Source organism: Anser anser, assembly GCF_964211835.1.
Source record: "Anser anser genome assembly, chromosome: 20".
NCBI lineage: Eukaryota > Metazoa > Chordata > Aves > Anseriformes > Anatidae > Anser > Anser anser.
In genome coordinates this window covers 3,962,614-3,984,642 of record NC_139741.1, presented here as the reverse complement: position 1 = coordinate 3,984,642, position 22,029 = coordinate 3,962,614, and the positions used below count along the sequence as shown (strand labels likewise).

Sequence of the window (22,029 nt, the reverse complement as noted above, 5' to 3'; positions counted from 1 at the left end):
GCCTGGGGGGCTGTGAGGGGTGGGGAAACCCCTTGCCTGGAACAGTGAAGGAAAGCAAAGAGCCAGGGGGGAGGCTGGATGGTGGTGACCCGGTCGTTTTCCTTCCAGGGGGCACTCCAGGTGTGACGCGGCCGTGTTCTGGGTGCTCGCCGGTCTGAGCCATGCCGGATTTGCAGGGTGCCCGAAGTGGGGCTGCTATAAAGCGTTAGCAAGGAAAGGAAAAGCGAGCAGAAAAGCATGTGGTGGTATCAGAAACGGTCGTCGACGGCAGGTGTGGAGGAAGATGGGGGTGAAAACGTGCTTCCACCTGGGATGGAAGGAGGGAGGCAGAATTCCCGAAAGCGGTTCCGTAGCTGCGCGAGGCTTCCGAATCCGAAAAGCCATTTGTCTCCTGCAAGAGGCTTGTGTTTATTTCTTGGAATCCAGAGTTCGCGGAGCATGTGCTGGCCATGCAAAAATCTCAGCTTTGCCATAAATTTGCGTTTTGGCAGGGCTTGTCAAACTGCCATATTATCCAGATAGGAATAGATAGGGGATTAAAGCAGAATCCTTCGCTATTTATGGCCTCCCTTTGGGGACGCGCTGCAGTATTCTTTCGAATTGAATGAAAGGTAACCGCAACAACCTGCTGCCTTCGCTGCGCGTGCTAAATCTTCTCCGTGGCCCTCCTTAGACCTGCGGAGGGGGAAGGGGGATGCTTTGGCGATTTCAGCCCGCAGACCTGCGATAGCGTTGTTCAGACTCCAGCAATCTGCCACCTGCTGACTCCCTGGGAGGCGTGAGGTGTGGAGCGCAATTCAGAACGGAGTTTGGGACGCGTACCTATTTTTTTTTTCACTAATGGGCTGGGTTTAAGTCCCTTGCTCTTTTGGTAAGCATGTCCAGGCTTGGAAGAGATTATTTTGTGCTGTGCTTAGAAGCACCTTTCGGTAGAAGTTTCTGAGTCTTTCCCTGCCATTTCTTTGTAAATTCGGATCTCGTGTACCTGGGGCTCTGCTGGGGCGGAGGTGTGGGCTGGGACCCAGTGTGCCAGGGGGTCTGGGAGCATCGAGTGGAGCTGCTGGCTCCTGGTGCCTGTCGGGGAGCAAGAGGTGACCCCAGAAGGCTTTTCTCCACCTCTTGGTTGAAGTCAGGAATCCGAAGTATCGTGCATTCGTGCACAGAGCGTAAGCTTCCAGTCTGCAGTGGTGCCCCATGGAGAGAGCCCTGCTGGAGGAGACCGAGCAGGGCCAGCAGTGGCTGAGCTTTGTCCTGCGTGTCCGTTTGTCCCTGCACAGGGTCAGTGCAGGGGGACCTCTTGTCCCAGCGAGCGGTGCCGCCAGGGAGCTGGCAGCTGCGCCCCCCGACACCGCCTCGCAGAACCATGACGCGCGGAGCAGCGCCCACCGGCTTCGCAAACTGTTCCCGAGTAGGAGCTGAGTTCTGCAAACCAGCTGGCTCCATTCGGGTTGCTCTGGGAATTTCCTGGGTCTGGGTGTTTATACAAACTGCCGAGCCCAACGCAGCCCCTGGGGCACGTGTCTGCCAGGGAGCCGGAGCCTGCTCGCTGCCTGCTGCAGGGCAGGTGGGAGCGATGCTGCAGCGACTGCGAGACGCCGGTGCCTCTCGCGGAGCTCCTTTGCTTTTTGCTCAGGGGAAGCGGGTTCAGCCACATGGGGGGAGCACACCTCACTTCCCCCGCGCCCTTCGTGCCGTGGTCCGTTTGTCTGCGCCCGCTGAGAAACAGCAAAAATCAGGAGTGTCCGGATGGCCGGCGCGCTCGTTCTCCTTCACATGCCTGTTTAATTGGATAATACGCTTGGCCTTGCCTTTCTGTTTACCTTAGGGTTTGTTATGACAAAGAAGATGGATTTTTCCTGGCTCTCGCATTTACAGTATGTAAACCAACAGGATGCAGCACACGGCTCGGCGCACCGAGTCCGCTGCGATCGGGGACTTTGGGAAGTTTCTGCTGCGTTCCTTTGTCGGTGTTTACTCATCGCTGTGTGCCTGTGGTTTGCGTTACACCTCCGCAGCTGGGCAGCACGGCTCCTCGCACGTCCCCAGCCGCTCGCTAGCGCTCACGGGGTTGTTCCGGATTATTTTTTATCTAGAAGGGGGGGGCATCTAGGAGAGGAGATGCAGCTAGACCTTTGACATCTGTCGGGTTCACCTCTGGACGTGGTGAATTCTTGGAGACGATGGGTTTGTCTGCATCTTCAGTGGTGTTCGCTCTCCGCTTTTAGTCCAAACAAATTGTCCCCCCAATCTCGGGATGGTTTTTGTACAGGCTTTTCCTTGTTGTTAACTTGAGTCCTGGGTTTCTGAGCCCTTACACCTAGGGAACTGCTTTTTTCCCCTCCCTTATACCTCTTAGCTCTTGGGTGATTTTTGTTAATTTATCAATGCCGGCTTGTCAGTAGAGACTTGGAATAAAAGTCTTTGTGCTGTGCTGCTTAGCTGGCTGTATAAACATGAAAGTACCAGGTTTTTAACTAGCTTGCTCACATGGCTTTTCTCTGCAAAGCTTTAGCCAAAACACTTTGCTAGATAAAAGGGATGCTGAGAAAGACCAGGTCACTAACAGATTGTCTGCGAAGGAGGATAACATTGATCTTTGTTTTAGTTTTACTTTTATTTCTTGTAACTTCTCAGTAAGAGCAGGGAATGAGGATAAATTGTTTTCATCTCTCAGTGGTCAGAGATTAAGATGGATGAGGCGCTGGGCTGCCTGGCAGAAGCAGTTGAAGAGGAGCCCAGCTGCATCCCAGCTCCCTCGCGTCTTAGGTGGCGTTGCCTCCTGGCAGCCTTGGTCTCAGCCACAGGGCACAGAGGTGGTCAGTGGGCCGGGGGGCTCGTCCCCAGCGCCCACCCAGGGCAGGGGACACGGGAGGACGGAGGCTTGCCTGTCCTCGGGCTGCTTAACACCGCTCCTCGTCCTTACGCTGGAAGGAAGGGGTCTGCTCGGGCAGCCGGACCGTGACAACGGCGTTGTGCCCGTCCCGGTGCTTACTGACATGAGGTGAGCCTTACTCCTCTCATCCTTGTTTTTTTAAGGCTGTATGTTGCGTCCTGCAGAAAGCCACAGCAGAAACAGACGCACCCCAGGCTTTGTGCTGGGCTCGCAGCCTCTTGGGGTGGAAGAACGCGACCGGTCGCTACGGCAAACCCGTGCCACCAGCACAGCTAGGGATCGTTTGTGCCTCTTCAGCATTTACCAGGGAGAGAGAAGTTTGCACAGCTGTTGGGTAGCTGTTTTTTAAGAAGTTCCAACTCAGCATCTCTTTGATCTGGCTCCTCGTGGCTTGCCAGCTCCGCCTGCACGTTGCTGCATCAGTCCCCCCCTTCCTGGCCGTCCTTCGGTGCCGCTGGGCTGCGGATCCGCTGCGGGGGGAGGAAAGCATCCCGAGCATTGCCTTCACCGGGAGGTACGTGTGCACTTGGGCATTTCCTGTGCTGCAGATTTAACTCGAATTCTGCTCAATTGCTTGTTTTAATGGCTGAGCACGGTCGCTGCAGAGCCCTGCCTAAGTGCGATGCTGTTTAACAGCAACGTAGCTCCAGGCCCAAACAAGTTTTGTGCTTCCTGCTTCGCAGGCGCCCTTCCCCGAGCTCCTCTTTAAATATCTGAGCCGGCGACTTATTGCCTTGAGTTCGCTGAGCTCTTTGAACTGGAATAAATGAGAGGCTCTGGGGACGAGGCCTTTGATCAGGCGCTCACCTCTCACCTCTTAGGGCAAGGCTTTGAGTCAGGTGAGGGATTAAATGCACAAAGTTTGGTGCCCCTCGGGTCACGTCCTGATCAGCCTGCAGAAGCTGCCTGCTGTTTGCAGAGGCTGGCTAAGGTCTGAGAAAGCAGTTTTAGACCTGAGCATCACCCCACGCAGTGTGAGGGTAAAGAAGGGGCAGAGTAGGCTTTGGGTAAGCAGCGATGCTGTGTTTGGGTTCAGGCGCGAGGATTTCAGGTTCTTCACTTGCGCGTCGTTGTGCAAGGTTTCACAGAAGTGGGATGTGTCTCATCCTATCCCAGATTTGAACCTCGAGGGAGAAGTTTCTCAGGACCCTTCGGATCCCATTCAGCCTGCTCTAGGTGGGCAGTGCACAGGAAGGGGCTTCGCTGCCGGGAAGGGCGATTTTCAGGCTGGCACCTGTGGGGTGAAAGCCAGCGCTCGGGTCAACGTGGTGCGTCTGTAGTATGGGGACGTGCCGTGGCATCGTCGCACTTGTAGGCGTTTAACAAATTCTGGTTTTAAAGAGGGGCTCAGCTGATCACCGAGAGCAAACACGCAGCTGAAGATGTGAGACCCTTGGGTATGGGGAAACGGCTGAGCCGGAGCCCCAGCATTTTGTCCCGTTTGTGAGAAAAAGGCCCTATTTGAGGTGAGGAGGAAGGCGTTGTGTGGAGAACTGATGATGGAGCTCGCCGGTACCCATGTGCAGTCAGGATTCACTTCACATCACACTTAGGGAGCTGTTGTGCTGAAATGTGGAGGAGCTGGGGCAGGGCCAGCTCTCAGCCATCCGTCAGCGGTGCTCAGCCCGGCTCTGGATAAATTGTTCCTTGCCTGCCGGCTTGTGCAAGCAAGTCCTCCCTGTCCTGCCTCTTGGATCAGCCTCTCGCAGATGATTGAGAGATTCCTGGCACCGATTTCTTTGCGCAATGCTCTCTTAATGTTGTTATTTCGTTAATGAGCCTCTGAAGAGGCCTTATTGGAAGGTGCTGGCTCGCTGTCGGTGCCGGCTGGGGAAGTTGCAGGTCTCTCGTGTTTTGCTTAGCAAGCCTGGGCTCAGTTAATGAGAGGAAGCGCATTTCCCATCCTGGAGAGACGCTCGGCTTGCACCCGATGCGTGGGGCTCCTCAGGGATGCTGTAACAGCAGGACTTGCATCGTGAAGCATCAAGAGACTTCCCTACAGAAACACATTACTGGTTTTTACTGTCGCTGCTGCTGCTGGAGTAGCCCCTGGCTGCCTGCCTTTGTAGTGTCACTGAGAGAGGACAGAGGCTTGCAGAAGCCACGTGGCGAAACAGGGCTCAAAGGGACCTCTCAGTGGTGTTTATTTTCTGAAGATCAGAACTGGAAGCAGAATTGGCGCTTTGGCAAGGCAGAGGCCTTTCTGACAGCCTGACTCTCAAGGCTGGCTTACCAGTGAGAACCAGTAAGCCCCAGCATCAGCTTGTTCCCCGAATGCAGCCTGATGTGTGTTTTGTTATTTCATAGCCCTTGGTGGATACAGGAGGTGTTTTATGATGACGGGCAGCCTGGGTTCCCAACCCCATTTAGTCTGCTTCTGACCCCGCTGCTGCGGTGACGTTTTGTTGGGCCGCGTGGCAGGTCGCGTGGGGATGCACCCAGAGCACTTCATCTTCCAGAGTCTCCCACTGGAGAGGGTGGGAGCCTGATCTGAAGCCCGGGAGCCCCTCGGCCGATTCCCAGGACCGCAAACTCACATTTTTCTGGAAGCACTGCTTGGACGCTCAGCCCACATGGCAGCGTTCGGTCGAGGGCAGGCGTCCCCTTCGGGCTCACCCCGCTGCTGGGCTCCCTCTGCAGCCACGCCGGAGCTCGGAGGTGAAGATGTGGCACTGCAGCAGCTGCCAGACCACGAGCCTTCAGGTCCGAGGATTTCTGTCTCCTCCAAGGGCCGCTATCAGACTCTTGTTCTGTGCAGGATCGGGGCGAGCGCAGCGGGCGGCCGTAGCCAGGTCCGGCGGTACGCGTGCCCCGGGGTGCGGTAGTGGGGCGGCTGTCCTGCGCTTCCTGCCCTTTGATGTGCTCTGTGTGTGTAATGAGCATCTGCCCCCTAAGAGAAAACAGATTGGAGTTATAAATTTGAAAAAAAAAAAAAAAAAGAGGGAGCAATTTTGCTTAATCATTTTCACACAGATCCACAGGCGTTTCTGTGAGAGCGAGCAGCATCTGGTTCAAGAGCAGTCTTGGCTGCTTTGAACTCTTGTGCAGCTTCTGCAGTCTCAGGCAGCGCCTGATGTTCCAGATGCTGTTCCCAGCAAGCAGATCAATGACATGCTTATTCAGACTTTTCAGCTTTTTAAAGAAGGAAAAAAGTAGATTATACTTTTTAAGATCATCTTAAGCATCAGGAATCTGCCAGCCTTTTTTCCGCCTCTTTTCAGAGGGGATGACTGCAGATGATTTCCCTATTTCTAAACGCCATTCAGGAAGCAGGAGGAAGCAAGCTGTCTTCCTCGATACGCTCCTGATCCCTCCAGGTCCTTGTCGTTGCCAGAAATAGAGGAATTCTTGCACCAAACGAATAGAAACAATTCATTTCAAGGAGAAGGGACTTAATGCAGTGATGCCCCTTTGTGCAGCCTGCTGAGCAGGCTGTCCTCGTGCGTGCTTTCTGCGTGACTGCAAAATCGTTTGTATACGTGGGAAACTCACCGAGCAACAGGGAAGATGCAGGAAAGCTCCTGGGATTTACGCCTGCTGAACGCCCAGCCTGGTCCGCTGCCGGTACGAGCTGACACGGCTGCCAAGACTGCCGCATGTTGGGATCTGCCAGAGCCAGGTTTGCTGTTTACCTGCTTCCCATCTACAGGGCTGTCGGTGCCGCTGGCCTCTGGGAGCCTCGTGGTGTTTGGTGCGTTATTTCTGACGTGGGGAGGTCCTCAGAAACGCTTGCCTAAGTCCCCAAACTTGGCAGGAGCTCCCCTGGCATCTCCACGGCGAGTCCCCTGGGAACGTCCTTCGCCACCGACCCGCTCGTTTGTCTCTGCCTTGGCTGAGAAGCTCTAACCCTTGAGATCACAGCTGCTGGGTTTTCCTTGGGACGCCGCAGGCTGTGCCAGGCCCCGGACGTACCCTTGGGGTGTCCTGGAGCGAAGGCTTCAGATTTCTACCAGTAAAAGCCAGAGGCCAAGAGAAGCACCCGCGCCTCGTCCTGCTGCGGAGAGGAGTCCTGGGGTCGCAGCCAGGGTTTGGCGTTCAGAGGTGTGGTCGGGTAGGTGGTGCCAACGAATTTTTGCCTGTTCGAGGTCTGATCCCACATGAGACACGGAACAAAATTCCACCAAATAAACGGAAATTAAGCCGCGGGTTTTGTTCTCATTAGTGTAAAATCCTAAGATCTGGTGTTTGTGATGCCTCTAAAACAGAAGGGGAATTAACTCCTGGAGAATGGAACCAGAGGATACTTAAAAGGCAAATTGTTCACATACTTTCTTTAAAATTTGCATGAGTTGTAGTAAAAGGTCATCAGCAACTGCCGAATCTGCTCCTCAGATCCTCGCCTGCTGGCGGCTGATTGCAAGAGCCTGTTGCTAAGTGTTCCTGGAAACGGAATAAAGATGAAGCCAGATAATTGAACAAGAAGGAGGGAGAGGGGAAAAAGCTTGGAGCTAACAGTCTAACTGCAGAGCTGCCAAATGAGATGAATATGTTGGAGTTGGACTCTGTGGCTGCTTCTAATCAGCTCTGACTGAGGGGTGGAGAGGGGGTGACCAGCCCGAAACTTGACGGCAGATCCTTGGAGGAAGCCGCTGGGACGCAAGCAGATGACTTGCTGGTGTTCCCTGTAGCTCGTCCAGCTCCGAGCACGCTGCTTCCTGGCACCGAGTTTGGAGGAGGAGGAAGCTCGACACACTCTGAAGATGGCTTGTGTTATTTCCACGTATAAAAGCACTGTTCCTGCGGCATGCATTTTGTTAGCCTGGGACCTCGATGTAGACGATCAGTAATCACAAAACCCAACGGGGCGAAGCAGGAACCCAAACAAATCCACAGCTTGAGCCGGAAAGCTCCCAGCTCCAGGTGACCCCGAGGGGTTTTCTGCCACCGTTGGAACAGGCTCCCTCTCGGTCCGAGGGTTGGGCTGTGTTGAAAAGTGCAAACTATTCAAGGTTCCTGCGTCGCCCGGTTTGTCTCAAGGCAGTTCCTTCACCTCGTCTCTGGCCGGCTCCGTGGCTCACCCTGTCTTTGTGGCCAAGGCTGTGCTAGGACAAGGCACGCTCGTGTCCCGCAAATGAATGGGAATTTGTAGCTGGGGATTTCCTCCCAAATCGCTCGGCACCGTCCTCCAGCCCCTCTCATCTCCCTCCGTTGGCTCTGCAGCCTGGTGGGCAGCTCGGTGGCGAGGGACGGCGTCCGCTCGAGCTCCGGGGCGGTGCCGTGGACCTGCTGAGCCTTTGTAGCTTTGCGGAGAGCTCCGTGACTTAGCTCGTTTTGTTCACTGCAAATGGAATAAAACCCCAGTGCAGCTCCTGTTTATTGCCGAAAAGACAAGGAAACCAAACTTCCTGAGCTGCGGTATTTGTCTAGTCGAAGCTTTTGTAAAAATCCAAGACTTTCTCTCTCGCTGTCTCCACAGATCGATTTCCTGGAAACAGTTTCAGTAACCATTTCTGCAGTGATTTTTATCATCCCAAAGCATTTTACAAGCTCTGAATATAGTAACAGCTGAAAGTCAGCCACATCCGAGGAAGGCTGCTGCCAGTGCACAGCAGCGTTGGGCGGTTTATAAAGGAACACATGCTCGGCTCTTTCTTTTGCACAGAATCCTCTTTATTTCCAAGAAGCCAAGGCTGTGCCCTGCCGTTCAGCCCGCAGCACCTCCGGGTTCAAAGCTGATCCGCGGCAGAGCGGCGACGGGCAGGCTCGGCACGGGGAAATCTCTGCTTCCCAGCCTCCAGCTGGCTCTGGCTGTCGGAGGAGGTAATGAATACTCTGCATCTTATCTGACATTTCGACTGCCCCCGTGGGATTCGCGTTGTCATCGGTTCCTGGAAGCGGCGTCTCGTTGATGGCGGGTCGCTGCGGCTGCTTTCGCACCGGGCCGTGTCTCCGTTTGAAATAGCAGCCCGGGGATGGGGAGGCTGCTCGGCGGGGTCGGTGGTGGCCTCCCAGATGTCACATCGTGTCTGAGCGCTGACTGATGGACTCCCGCTGCTCTCAGAAACCGTATATCTAGTGACTTCCGTGAGTCGAGTCAGGATGTAGCTGGAGCTTTTGACCCCTCTCCTGATTTATCACCACCCTCTTTTTTTTTTTTTTTTTAATTGCTTCAGCAGTTGCAAAACGTCGCTCAAGGCTTAAAATGAAGACGGGGCCACCCTGACCTACCAACAATGGATGTGGGGTTGTGGACCCCACTGCTGGGCACTGCCCGAGGGGCCCGGGTCCGTGCGTGTGGGCAGCTCGGCCAGGCGCCCAGCTCTGCTCCATCCTCGTCCCGCGTTGTTTCCCTGTCACTCGCTCTTAATTCTGTAAAGAGCTAGAAGAGAGTGCAGTGAGCCTATCCGTAAGGGAGCAGCCACGTGAGGAGAGGGTTTCTCTCATCTCCCATACTGGCTTTTGCTGCTGTTTTGGTGTTGGCTTCCTTGGAGCCGTGTTTAGGGTTATTCCGGTCTGGTTTTTAACATGTGTAGTTGATTAATTGCTAATGCTGGCCTCGCAGTTGCATTTTCGTATTTAGACGTCACTCCCATCGGGTTTCCATTTCCAACCCGCAGCCTTGCTGAGGAAGGACTGAGTTTCGGCTTGGGGCGCAGGAGGAAGAGGGGAGCACGGCAACGTGGCGCGGCGGGCCCTGAGCTGCAGCTGCCTTCAGGCGATGTGAAGCCCCCGGGTATCCCAGTGCTGTCACGGGGGGAGGAACCGCTCCCACAGCGGTGTTTGGGAGCCCGTGGGGCTGCTTGACTCGAGCAGACTGAGATCAGAGCGTGGTTACAGAGTGAGTCTCTTGAGCCGTAAAACCCCGTTGAGCCATGAGAGCTCCGTGCAAGTTCTGCACGCAGACCCCAACGCTGCTCGGGTCAGCTGGGGCTGTGAGAACGCGCAGGGCTGTGTAAGTCCCTTCCTAGCCCTGCCGCTGCGTAACCTTTGCGTGAAAAGGCTCCTTGGGTTGCTCGCCGGGAGCGCTGCCAGGCTCAGAGTCAGTGCTGGCATCCCTGGGAGGCTGGGGTGGACGTGGCTGCAGAGGGGGCTGGCCCGGCGTGCTGTAACCATCCACCCTCGCCTACATCCACCTGCAGGAAAGCAATTGCTTTTAGTAGTGTGAGGGTTTGTAATTACAGAAGTGCTTTGTTTTGTGCAAGGAATGAGCAGGCTTCCCATCCCCTGGATGCGCTCACAACATCAGCAACAGTGGCAGACACCTTGGTGGTTTTACAAGGGTCTCCAGTGATGCTCGGTGCTAAAATAACTGCGGACTGCTCGCCTGTACTAAGCTTAACGGTGTCTGAGGAGCTTCTAAGTTTCTACATGGTTTTTGAATTGGAAAGGAAGAAACTAATACATTTGGGCAAAGTGACAGCTAGGTGGGCACCAAAACTTCATGCAAGCGATTGCCGGTTCTGTCTGTCCAAGCTGCGGTGAGCTTCCACGCTGCTCGAGTCTCCTTGCCTTTGGATTTCTGAAGATGTTACGTGAGTTGGCTGAATGCGCTAATTTTTCTTATATTTAAAATGTGACTTCATTTGCTTAGGGCATACGTATACTGCTGACATCCTCAGCGTTACACTTTTTTAAAGCCGTATATGTGTATATTTAAATGAAAACGAGTCTAAAATAACTTTCAGCTCACTCTTTGGCTAGGTATTAGCATGGGTGAAGATGCTAGTGAAACACTCCATCTCTTGCTTTGGCAGCATCCTCGTTCTGCAGAGGCCGTGGGATTGGGGCGGTGGTGGAGGCTGGTCTGCGGGACATTGTGGTGCTTGGGGCGCCCACTGCCCCCCAGGCCCCCGCGGCTGCGGCGTCCTGAAGCCCTCGCTGCCCCCGGGTTCACTGCAGTCCTAACAAATACCCTATTGTCTTCTCAGCGAGGGTGTTTTTAGTTGTTTTTTATCTGATTGTGTAAGGTTCCCTTTCGGATTAACCACTGAAAACAAAACAGAAACCACACCAATACCTCATTGTGTGTATTAAACAAAACAAAACAAAAAAATCCCCGTTTCCCTGCAGATTTAAAAGGCTTTTGTGTTCGGTGGGAACTCTGTCTAAACATGGGGCTTTTCAAACGAGTTTCTTTCTTAGTGATCTGGGATTGCGAGGTGTTTGACCTCGAGATTACTATCAGCACTGGATGCTGGCTGCCTTCAAGCGAACGGTAGCAGCGAAAGCAAATGTGGCCGATAGGAAATCCGCGCTGCAGCACTGAGGTAACTCTGGCAGCCAGCCCGCTTCGGATGACAGATGAGACCTGGGACCAGGAGAGACCCTGAACTTCGATTCGACGTCCCAAACTACCACCCCACTTCTTGCCTTTCCTCTAAATGGATGGAAAAATATTCCTTCCCCGTAGAGAGAGAGAAATTATTATTTTTTCTTATTACCTTAGTGTTTATATAGCTGTTTCTTACTCAGTGGTAGTCATTTGTGGGCATAATTTATAGGGGCCACGTATGATACACTTCTACATGTGTCTTGAATTTTTCCCACAAACACTTGAACTCCCTCCATCCTCACTGCTTTTTATGTGTTTGTCTTGCTCCTCCAGAGCTCCGGTAAGGGGACGACTGAGTGCAGGCAGAGCGGGGCTTTACCAGCACATGTGTCCCACGAAGCAGCGACACGCAGACCCTTTGGGTTCCAGTCCTGGCACGCGGCTTGGGAGGGGGTGACGCGTGGCTCGGTCTTCATCCTCAGTCAGGTTTTGATTTTGTGGCTGATTAGCTGGTATTGGTGAATGCCAGAAATGATGCTGGTGCTTCCCATCGGGGTGTATCTGCCTGCTGGAGGCAGCCCCCGAAGTGGTGCGGTGCCTACGTGCTGCACACCTGTGTGCTGAGGGATCCTCTCAGCACTCGGGCTGGTGGAGGGGGGCTTGAATCAGGTGAGCTGCTTGAAAACTGCGCTGGGACCTCCCCAAAGACCCTGAACAATTATTTGTGACAAACAGGTAGCAGAAGGTGGGTTACAGGTGCTGACAGGCCTCCTGGGTCCCGCACCCATCTCTGCTGTGGGTTTCTGCGTGAGCCCCAGCCCTCTGTTGTCCTGTGGAGAAATCACTTAACCCAAAGCGGAACTGCGGGATTGTTTATAAAGTGTCTTCCTAGGCTTACGTATAAATGGCCTTTTAAGAGGTAAACCGAGTCATGTGCTTGGAGCAAAAAGGGCATTTCTTGGGAATGCGTGGCGGTTTATTTCCTAGTGCTGGCTGTGACTCTGTCCCTAAATTCTGCGTCGTCTTCAGGCTGTTCAGAAAAACTGAGGATCACCTGGCAAAAAGGGCTTTATAAAGGACATATTCTGTACCACTGACAGACCAGCCTGTCTTGTAGCATCCTCCCTTCATGGTTTGCTGCCTGATCTGTTCCCTGTGTGCTGAGACAGACGCTGCTTTGCCCCGATCCTCGGCTGCAGTGGAGCCGCCAGCCCAGCACATGCGAGGCAGGCCCGCCACCTCCGCCTCCTGCGCCAGGCCCCGGGGCTCTGCTCGCCATAGATCATGTTAACCGCCCTTAAGTCCTGCTCAAATTAAATGTTTTCATATCAGATGTGGGTTGCGGAAGATCCAGTCTGTCAGCCTGAATGTGTGTCAGGAGGAAATAAGGCAGCTTGTGCTCCGAGTCTGGCGTGCGTGCCAGGGCCTGGCAGCCATATGCTTTGCTGCCCCGAAATAAAATGCTCAGCTCGCGGTCGCCTTGCCTGCTTAATCCTTTAAATCGCAGGGAGCAGTAATTGGGGCACTTCATCAGGAGAATAAACGTGCTGTCACCTTGGTGGGGGACAGCAGGGTGACAGAGGGTCCGGGTGGAGTCGCGGTGCAAATCCTAATGGGATTTAATATGGAGAAGGAAAAGCACTTGGCTGTGGGATGAGGCCGACGGGGCTGTGGTGGGGACAGAGCCTGTGCACCCCTGTTCCCATACCCCTTACTGGTACCGGTGGTGCTGGAGCTGGTGCGCAGCGTGACTGGGAGACGGGTGATAAGAGAGGGAAATGGTGTCATGGGAGCAGGGGACTGTGCTGGCCCCGGTCCTCTCGTTTGAGGACTTTGGCTGCGAAGCTCCTTGGAAATACATAAAGAGCAGTCCTCCGCTGGCAGGGGCTTTGCCAGAAAACCCTACTGAGAGGGTTTCCTTCTGCTTCGCCTCCAAAGCATTTGTCCTTGTGTGCGGCGGGGCAGAACAAAAGCCCCAGCCGAAAGCGTGGCGGTGCCGGGCTCTCTGGAGCCTGTGAGGGGCACGGGCCCGCGGGCCTGGGTCAGCCCCATAGCAAGGAGGGAGGCGGCTGTGACAAGCGGCCTTTGGGGCTTCGTTTTGGGTTTTCTCTTGTACAGCTTAGGCAGCCGGGACGTGGCCACTGGGGGGAAGTGCGTGCGACGGGTTGTTCACAGCAATCGTGTTTACTGCGACTCCAAATCCTCCCTCCTCAGCTTATTAACGGAGCCAGCATCTCTCTCACCATTGTGTTTTGTAATTAGATTTTAATTTCCTTTCAGAGAGAAGCAGCAGCACAACAAGCAGGAATTCACCTCAAGCCCGCTCGCTCGGTCTCCTGCACAAGGTCAGACCTTGCAGGCACCAGCTGCCCCCAAACTCCCCCCTGTATTCGGCTGGGGTTTGCTCCCTCGCCGTGCCCCGTTCCTGCCGAGGGGTTCCTGTTGCGGGAGGCGAGGGCGGCCTGGAGGGGCGGCCTGGAGGGGAGGCCTTCTCCTCGGCTCAGCCTGAATCGCCCGGACAGGCGTTAACTGGATTTAAACCCGCGGGGCGAGGGAGCAGCCTGTTGTTCTGCGGCCCCGTGCCTGCTTTTCGCGGAGCCTGGGTGGCCCCTGGCACTTGTAAGCCCTGTCAGGAGCGCTGTGAAAGCTGCGATTTAACGTGGGGAGCGAGCGAGGACAGAGGGGTCCCTGCAGCGCGGGGCTGTGAGAGCAGGGCGGTGCGGGTCCCGGCGGCTCGCGGCCTCCCCCGTTGCCCCCTGCTGAAGCAGGTTTGCTGGTTATTTTTGTTGGCCACGGGAGCTTCGTGCACCTTGACTGCTGCGTGTTGGTCAGCCTTGCCTCCTGTTCTGTGTGCTTGTAACGGGGCTGCCGTGCCCTGCACTGAGGGAGGAGAGGGGGGAATCCGAACAGGATCAGTCACGGTATCTGCAAGAAACAAGAGCTGCAGGAGGGCTGCAAAATGTGCAGAATTAATGCTTCCCTTGCTGCTGGCACGGGCAGGTACCTCCGGAATCCCTCGCTTCTGGATGGAGGCAGCCCCTCGTGCAGGGGAGGATGGAGGGGTGGCATCCGCTGCAGTCCCACTTCCCGCAGCAGCGCAGAAACGCAGCTCCCAGGGGAGCGGCCGCTGGCGAGCAAACCTCCCGTGACAGCAACGGCTGCATCCCGCTCCCCCCGGCCACGCTGCGAACAGTTGTGTTTTATCTTTGCCAGCGTTAACCGCTACAGCTCAGGATTTATGCTCGTAAGTTAATGCGACCAGGGCTGATAAATCAATCAGCACGCCCAGAAATAGCAGCCCGCAGCTGTTAGGAGAAGGGGTTCCCTTTCCCAGCAGCGCGCTGAGCAGGAGGGGATTTTGTCTGCCCCGGCCGGATTCCAGCCGGTCTTCTGCTGTGCGCAGAAAACAATGGTTTGCTGGTGGGGTGGCCTCTAGTTTGACACCTTTATTTGGAAAAAATACTGAAATGTGCCTCGTGGTGAGGTATTCCCAAGTCCTCCAGGGATGCAGGAGTTGGCGCTGGTGCGTTGAGCTGCTCACAACCAGCGCGGATGCTTTGTGCTGCTGTAGTGCCTGTGGTCTGGGGCTGCCCGTCACCTGCCGGAGGTGACAGGACGTAATGGAGCTGGTAACATCGCTTCTCAGGTCCCAGATGGTTAGGACCCTCAGACCTCAAATAATAAATGGTTATTCTGAAGCCTTTTGCATCTGCTTGTGGATGCAGTCGCAGAGAAACCCAGGGCTGTGGTTTCCAGCTCCTCCAGCACGGCATGGCGATGCTTTGTGTTATGGATAAGGTTACCAGAGGAATCTGGTGACTCTGTTTTTTCCACTGGACTTCTTGACTTAACCACCTGCACAGGAGCCAGATTGGTTTCTGTAAAGCCAATCAGCCTACATGGCATCTTGAGAGGGGCTGTGTTTCCCCACTCCTTCTCCAGCAGGCGGTTGGGGGTGAGTGTCGAATTCAGCAGGCATGCACCGTGATCAGGACTGAAGAGCACTCAGAGAGCATCAGCTGATTTGGGGCTGAATAGTCTGTAGATTATTTCCACATCTTTGTTAGCTTTGGCTTGATCCCGCAGATTTGCAACAGCTGTTGGGAAGCAGAGCAGAGATCCCCTCTTTAAATGGATGATCAAATCCTCTGAGTGTGGAGTGTGTTATTTCTATGTCATCCTCTTCAAGACAGGAAAAACAGCTTTGGAAAGTTGCTGAGGCAGCACTCAGCTCTGCTGCCCGAGCTATCATCTGATCTTCCTGTGGTTTCAGAGCGAGTCGTAATTTGTGTTCCACATCCCACGCCTAGCCCGACATGCGGTCCTTGGAGAGGTGTGCGTCTGCGTGCGTTTGCTCAGGTACCTGCACAACCACTGCCTTTTTTCTCTTGGGCTCTCCTTCTTGAGCATCGCTGGCATCCTGTGTGGTGCCTGGAGAGTGGCCGGATTCCTCCCTTCCCGTGTGCCACCCTTGAGGACGTAGCCGAGTGTTGGGCAGGACCTTGCCAAGCGCCGCGTGGTGACTGTACGGAGGTGCGCCCAAGCGATGGCTTCACGTCTCGCTTGCTCCTTGCACCCCGAGCTTTGCTGATGCCTTGGCTGGTGCTGAGGAGTTGCTGTTGTGGTTGGTTTTCGTAGTACGTAACATCTTGCAGCCCTTGTCACCTTTCAGCACAGCGCCACGGCCGGCTGACACCACAGAGGCAAACCTGGCATTTCCACCGAGCGGGAGCTCAGGCTCCTTTCCTGACTGCGTGAGTGAAAATCCTCAGCTTTGTGCTCCGAGGACACCTAACTGGTAGAGTAACTTACTGAGAGGTGGTCCTTTTGTTCAGAGGCTTTACCTAGAGGTTGGGTGTCTTTGTTGGAAGCTGCAGCTCGACCACATAAGAGTGGCTTGGTGTGGGAATCCTCGAGGGAGGTATCCAGGGCTGCTTTATCCAAAAGCCCAGCTAAAGGGTCTCTTGTAAGAAGCTCACTGAGTTTTTGTTGTGTAAGGCATCTAAATAAATGCTGCCAGCGTACCTCAAGTATCTTTTGTAGCATGGTTATTCCGTTATGATATTAACAAAGAGATTTCTGGGACTAACAAAATGTTTAAAATTCTGGTTCAAGGGCAAAAGCAGAGGTGGCAGCGGGCGCCTCCAACACAACGCCGAGCAGTCTCCTCCTGAAAGCGTGCGTGGGGGGAGAATAATGAACGGGTGTGTGAATTCCGTAAATACTAATAAATACAGGAGAAAGTCACGAAGCCCAGTTCCTACCAAGGTCGTGTTCCTCCTGGTCAGACCTGCAGGAACAGGAGCCGTTGGGCTCGCTCCTCAGTAGTGCCTGATGTGCTTTGGAAAGCCGAGCCTGGAGGAAGGGGCCCTCGCCGCGGGACTGGTGGTAAATCTTGGCGCTCGTCCTTCGGCGCATGCGTTTCTCATTTCCAATCAGCTTTCCTAATGCACAGGAGAATCATCGAGTCAGACTGCTCTGACTTTAAACAGCGCGTTCGTGTGCTTTCTGATAGAGACATCAAAATTAATGTGGTTAGTGCTTCAAGACCACCAATTTGCAATTCAAGCCTTTTATAACCAGCCTTAAAATGGCAACCCGATTCAGGTTGCCTTGCAGGCAATTGTCGTGTTTGTTCGTCCGTGTCGTGTGATGGTGTAAGTGACAGCCCCGGCAGTATCTGCAGCTGAGCGCCTTCCGTCAAGGGGATGATCTCCAAGGATCAGCCCAGTGCTTTTTAGCAACCTGAAGTGCTCCAACCTCCTGGATCTCCATGTCGAGGCAGGGAGCAGGGTGCTCTTACAGGTTTTCATCCCCCACTTGAAGCTGTTCGGGACATTGATATGGTTTCAAATTGCTGCACATAGTTAGCTCTGCTCAGCATGGACGAAGCTCTGAAACGTTTGGGGTGGCCCGGGATTGCTGCGTGGTGGTGTCGAGAGACGTGCGATAGTCGTGGCTTTTGTGCAGATGCAAGGTAAAACCTTTTATCCCCTGGTCTGGGCTGCCCCAGCCCCGTTCCTTCGAGGCAGCGAGCTGATTTTGCCTGCTTGGCTGCAATGTGCAGTCCTTGCCGGCTCCCTCAGCCAAGCTGAACTGCTACAAAACGCCGCGGTGCCCTACGGGGAGCTGCTTTCCATATACAAAGGGCTTGGCGAAATGAAGTGAAATGTAAGCAACTATTTAAGGAGAATATCCAATTGCTAGCTGTAATTTCCCTTTTGTTTGCAGCACCCTCTTAAGTGCTTGTGATCCTTATAAAGAGCTTTTCCCCACCCTTTAAACTTCACAGAACTGGGGTTTACCTTCTGTGGTTTGACCACACTCAGTGCAAGGGGGCTGTTTTGCATTTAGTCTGATTTTTGTTCTTTTTCATGCCCAGGGCCATTTGGTTTGTGAATCAGCATTATGAATGAGTTGATATGTCCCAAGAAATGTGTCTGTCAGAAACATAATGCTGGTGGGTAGAGCACGAAACCCTGCCTTTCTCCAGGTCCTAGTAGCTGGAGATCAATTGCGTCTTCCTAGATCAGTGTTAACACTTTCCTTTAGACCCAAGAGGATTTTGAGTACACCGCATTGGAAGTAGGTTAACTGTTGTAACTCACTCGGGTATCTTTTATAAAGAGATGTTGAAAAAAATATTTAATATAGTGCCATCGAAACCTCAATGTGGGTGCAGCTTTTCCCCTTCACCAGATCTCTGGAGAGTGCGCAGAGAGGTCGGGTTGCTTTGCCTGAACGCTGCATCCCTTTCATGCACTCATGTGTCTTGTTCCCAAAATCACTCATATCTTAAGAAAAGGGATTGCCTCTGTTTGGAAGCTGGAGACAGCGATCTGCAGCACTGTGGCCTCTTCGGGAGATGTGGGTCCGTTTTCCATGTAAGATGCCAAAGCAAGCAGCAGCACGCGTGGTGAGGGTTTCTCCAGGCCTGATACCATGTCGGGTGATGCCAATGCAGTGTCACTGCCTGTGGCATTTGGTGGGACTTGAGATGGTCTCTGCAGTTCTCCCATTGCTGTTTTTTGTTCCCTGCTGGCCCATGCCAGTGGTGTAAATCTCGGGAGCCTCTGGGTTTTGCAGAGCACTGCCTGATGCTAGGGGAAGGGAGTGATTCATTTCCTTCCCCTCGGGCACTGTGCTACGGTTTGGATTTATTCAGGAGTTTGATAGTTCACTGCTCAGCCAAAATGACCAGGAAACAGCAAAATCTAGCCCAGGCCATGCAGCACGGGGCCGTTACCGCATGCAGGGCTTTTGTTCGTGGCCGGCGGAGGACCGCGGTGAGGCTGGCAGCGCGTTACAGATGAGCTGTGCCGTGCAGCCCCCAGGCCGATGCCAAACCTATTAAGCAGCTCCCGGGAACAAAACTGGGAAGCCCTAATTGCAGAAGAGTCGTGTTTCTGTGTTTTGGCCTTGTTTTGAGCGTGGCTGTGTCTTGGCAGGGATTGTGAAGTTTGTTTAATGAACATCGAAATGGGAGAGGAGGAAGCAGCCAGGGAAGCATTACAAATTGCTTCAGAGCAGTGGCATCAAAAGCATTTGTGCTTACCATGTCTTCTAAACAAAGACCTCAAAGTACAGAACAGGGCTGGTAAGTATTAGCCCCGTCTTACTTGCAAAGAGGCAGATGTGGTCGGAGGAGAAGCCCTTTACCTACGCCCCTGTGCAAGCCCGCAGCAGGAGGGAGACGGCGCGGTCGTGGCTCCCGGCGCTTTTCACCCAGCCTGCGGTGCAGAGGGATGGCAGGATGGGGCACGGCTCTGCGGGAGCTGGAAGGACAGGCTGTGCCAGGGGCCACGGAGAGACGCTTCCAAATATATTGCTGAAGCATCAGCTCCATCTCTTTGCTTACCTCTGACCTCTTGTCTGAAAGATGCTAATGCCCCGAGATCTTCCTGTTCATGCTGCCAGGCTTACCTTTCTTCCTCTCCCTTCCTGATCTGTTTTACAGCTGAAGCTGTGGAACAAGTACAGAGTCTCCAACATTCCTTCCCTGATATTTATCGATGCTTCCACCGGGAAGGTGGTTTGCAGGAACGGCCTCCTGGTAATCCGAGATGACCCAGAAGGTAAGACCTGGAGTCCTGTGTGCCCTGGAAACACTGGCATGCAATTGCCTTGCTATTTTGGTTCATTCAGAATTGCGTTGGAAGTTTAAAAAGAAACGAAAAAAAAAAAGAAGAAAAAAAAAAGGAAACTACTATTGTCATACTTGACTAATCAAGGCACTGTGTTATTTTCAGTGTAACATTTTCTGCATCGTTCCTGCCAGATCTTGTGTTTTGGTTTTGCTTGTTGAAGAGAACAAAGACTTCCCCTCCAGGATTTTTGTCTGAAGTGCTAATGAGGAAAAAGTTAGACTAAGTGAAACATGAAGTTTAGATTTTCCGTGATGGAGGCGCATGGCTAGACAGACCGAGCGCCCAGACTTTCCGTACCTTGGGAGCCAAATCTTTCCAAAATACAGGGTGGGTGCTTATCATTGACACCAGAGCTTTGGTAGGGTAGTGAATTCCCCGTTATTTACAAACGAGACAGAAAAATGTCACCATTCTCAGTTTGTGAAGGTGGGTTGGGAGTTAATATTGAATCCATCTTCTTCAGATTTGCAAAAATGTGCATCAGATGTGCAGGATGTGTGCCCTCACTCCCAGATTCTGCAAGCCTGACGTTCAGCTGCTAACCTGGCCAGTCGAACATGTTACTTCACGTGGCAGCCATCATTTCTCCAAGCAGTAGATATTGAACGTGGTGGCTGGCGGCAGAAACTGTGCAGCAAGTACCAGTTGTGGCCTGAGCCATCGGTGATGTTTCCTCATCTCTGGCTCGATGGCTGGATCGATTGCCTTGGGAGCTGGCAGCAGATGATTTGGAGCACATGTGTTTGCGTGTGCACACATGCTTTCTTCGGGGTGCAGAGGATTAGTGTATGTTCTACAAGTCCCTGTGTCCAACTTCAGAAAAAAACAGCCCAGTGACGTGGGTAATCGATACGATTAAAGCCCGAAATACAGAGGAATGAGGGCTGTGAGGATGTGTCCTGCACCATCTGCTTCCCTGTTTGCGTGGAAAGGCAGCTGGTCGGGAGGCAGGGTGGGTGTGAGGCCTGGAATCGGCAAAGCAGCTTTATCTGGAAGGGGCAAACCGTCTGACTGCATTCCTGAGCACGTACCACCTTGCCCCTGTTATTAAAGCAAACACTGTGGATAAGGCAAAGATGCATTATCGGGCACAAAACCAGAGCAGGCTTCATCAAGCAGAAGTTGCTCTGACTTGGGCAAGGATGCAGAGGTACCTGTGGAAAAAAGAGGTGGCCCCGGGTGTAATGCTGAGCTCGGGGCAGAGCCGTGGTGGTGCCCAGGCAGCTGCATCCCCCTCAGATGGGGATGAACCTCGGCAGGATGCCTCAGATAGCACCCCACATATCTGTTAGAAGGCAGATTTTTTTTTTTTAAGTGGAACTTTTTGAAACTGTAAATGTTGCGTGTCCATCTTCCTATTTTCTGGTGTGATTTTTTTTTTCCCACCCTCATCCCAACCTCCTCTAGGTCTGGAGTTCCCCTGGGGGCCAAAACCCTTCAGTGAAGTTGTTGCGGGGCCTCTGCTAAGGAACAACGGCCAGACGCTAGACAGCAGCGCCCTGGAGGGCTCTCACGTTGGGGTCTACTTCTCCGCACACTGGGTGAGTGGTTTGTGCTCTGCAGAGCAGCTGCAGTGAGCTCAGGGCAGACTTGGAGCTCCGGGCATCCCTTCTGCGACCCTCAGGCAAGGAGTGCAGTTGCTGCCGAGCTCTGCAGGAGGGTGAAGACCTCGGGCTGGTTGGTGGTTAAGCATTTAAGATGTCCTGGTCCGTTTGGGAGAAGCCAGCAGCATTGCAATTGCGGGTCACCCTCAGCAGACCCTTCAGAAGGGGAAGAATTTTTAGATTTTAAAAGTGGGAGAGGTTTCCTTGGCAATTTAAGCAGTCAGTGACCTCTTACCATAAGCACCGGCCACTTTCAAGGCTGCTTCCTGGCTCCAGAAGAGAAGAGATCGTGTCTGGCTTTCAGGGATGGCCAGATCGTCTAGACCTGGTGGGGTGCGAGCCGTGAACGAGGTGGGAGACGGCGTCCTCACGTGCGTGTTGTTTTGCAGTGCCCACCCTGCCGAAGCCTCACGAGGGTCCTGGTGGAGTCCTACCGGAAAATCAAGGAGGCGGGCCAGAAGTTTGAGATCCTCTTCGTTAGCGCAGACAGGTAATGGAGCGGTAACGCTTGGTGCAGGCAGAGCTGCCTGCCCCACGGCAACCAGTCTTGGCGGGTTTGAAATATCAGAAAAAAACGCGGTGCAGACCCCTTCTTGAGGGACTGAGGGCTTTTAGTCCGGCTCTCCCCAGGTTTATGCCTCCTAGCAGCCCTCGCCTGGTGGGTTTGATGAAATGGAGCAAGGCCCTTGCTGGCCAGGTTTTTAACGAGGAAAAGGGAAAGTAGCGTGGCAGGGAGAGGGGCTACACTCAGGATCCCCTGTACTGTTCCCGTTGCACAGGTCAGAGGACTCCTTCAAGCAGTATTTCAGCGAGATGCCCTGGGTAGCTGTCCCGTATGCTGATGAGGCCAGACGATCACGCCTGAATCGACTCTACGGCATACAAGGTAGGAAAGGCCCCTGTGGCTCTCCTTTCTGCTGCTTTTGTTGAATATTTGTGATGTCTCCTCTTGTTTAACTAAAACAAGAAAACAGCAAAGCAAAGCACAGTGCCCCAGGCAGAGCTGCCTCATGTTTCTGCTCTCCACAAACTCACATTCCTACCACCTGCCAGGCAGGCTGTTAGTTGAAACAGGACTTCCATAAACAACCTAATTCTTCCTGGAAACTTGGAAGCTGTTTTTGGCTTGGATTTTTTTTGCCTAATTACTGAGTTATTTATTTTGCTTTTTCT

The 22,029-nt window shown here is 53.6% G+C and overlaps 1 protein-coding gene across 2 annotated transcripts in view; it reads left to right on the top strand.

The window, feature by feature from the left end:
* Nucleotides 1-22,029, top strand: part of NXN (nucleoredoxin) — a 56,858-nt gene that overhangs the window by 19,628 nt on the left and 15,201 nt on the right. For both annotated transcript variants that reach the window (XM_083806374.1, XM_083806375.1), the window contains exons 2-5: nucleotides 19,063-19,180; nucleotides 20,660-20,793; nucleotides 21,246-21,346; nucleotides 21,636-21,742. In XM_083806374.1, coding sequence (XP_083662500.1) covers nucleotides 19,063-19,180; nucleotides 20,660-20,793; nucleotides 21,246-21,346; nucleotides 21,636-21,742 — 460 coding nt within the window. The remainder of the gene's footprint in view (nucleotides 1-19,062; nucleotides 19,181-20,659; nucleotides 20,794-21,245; nucleotides 21,347-21,635; nucleotides 21,743-22,029) is intronic.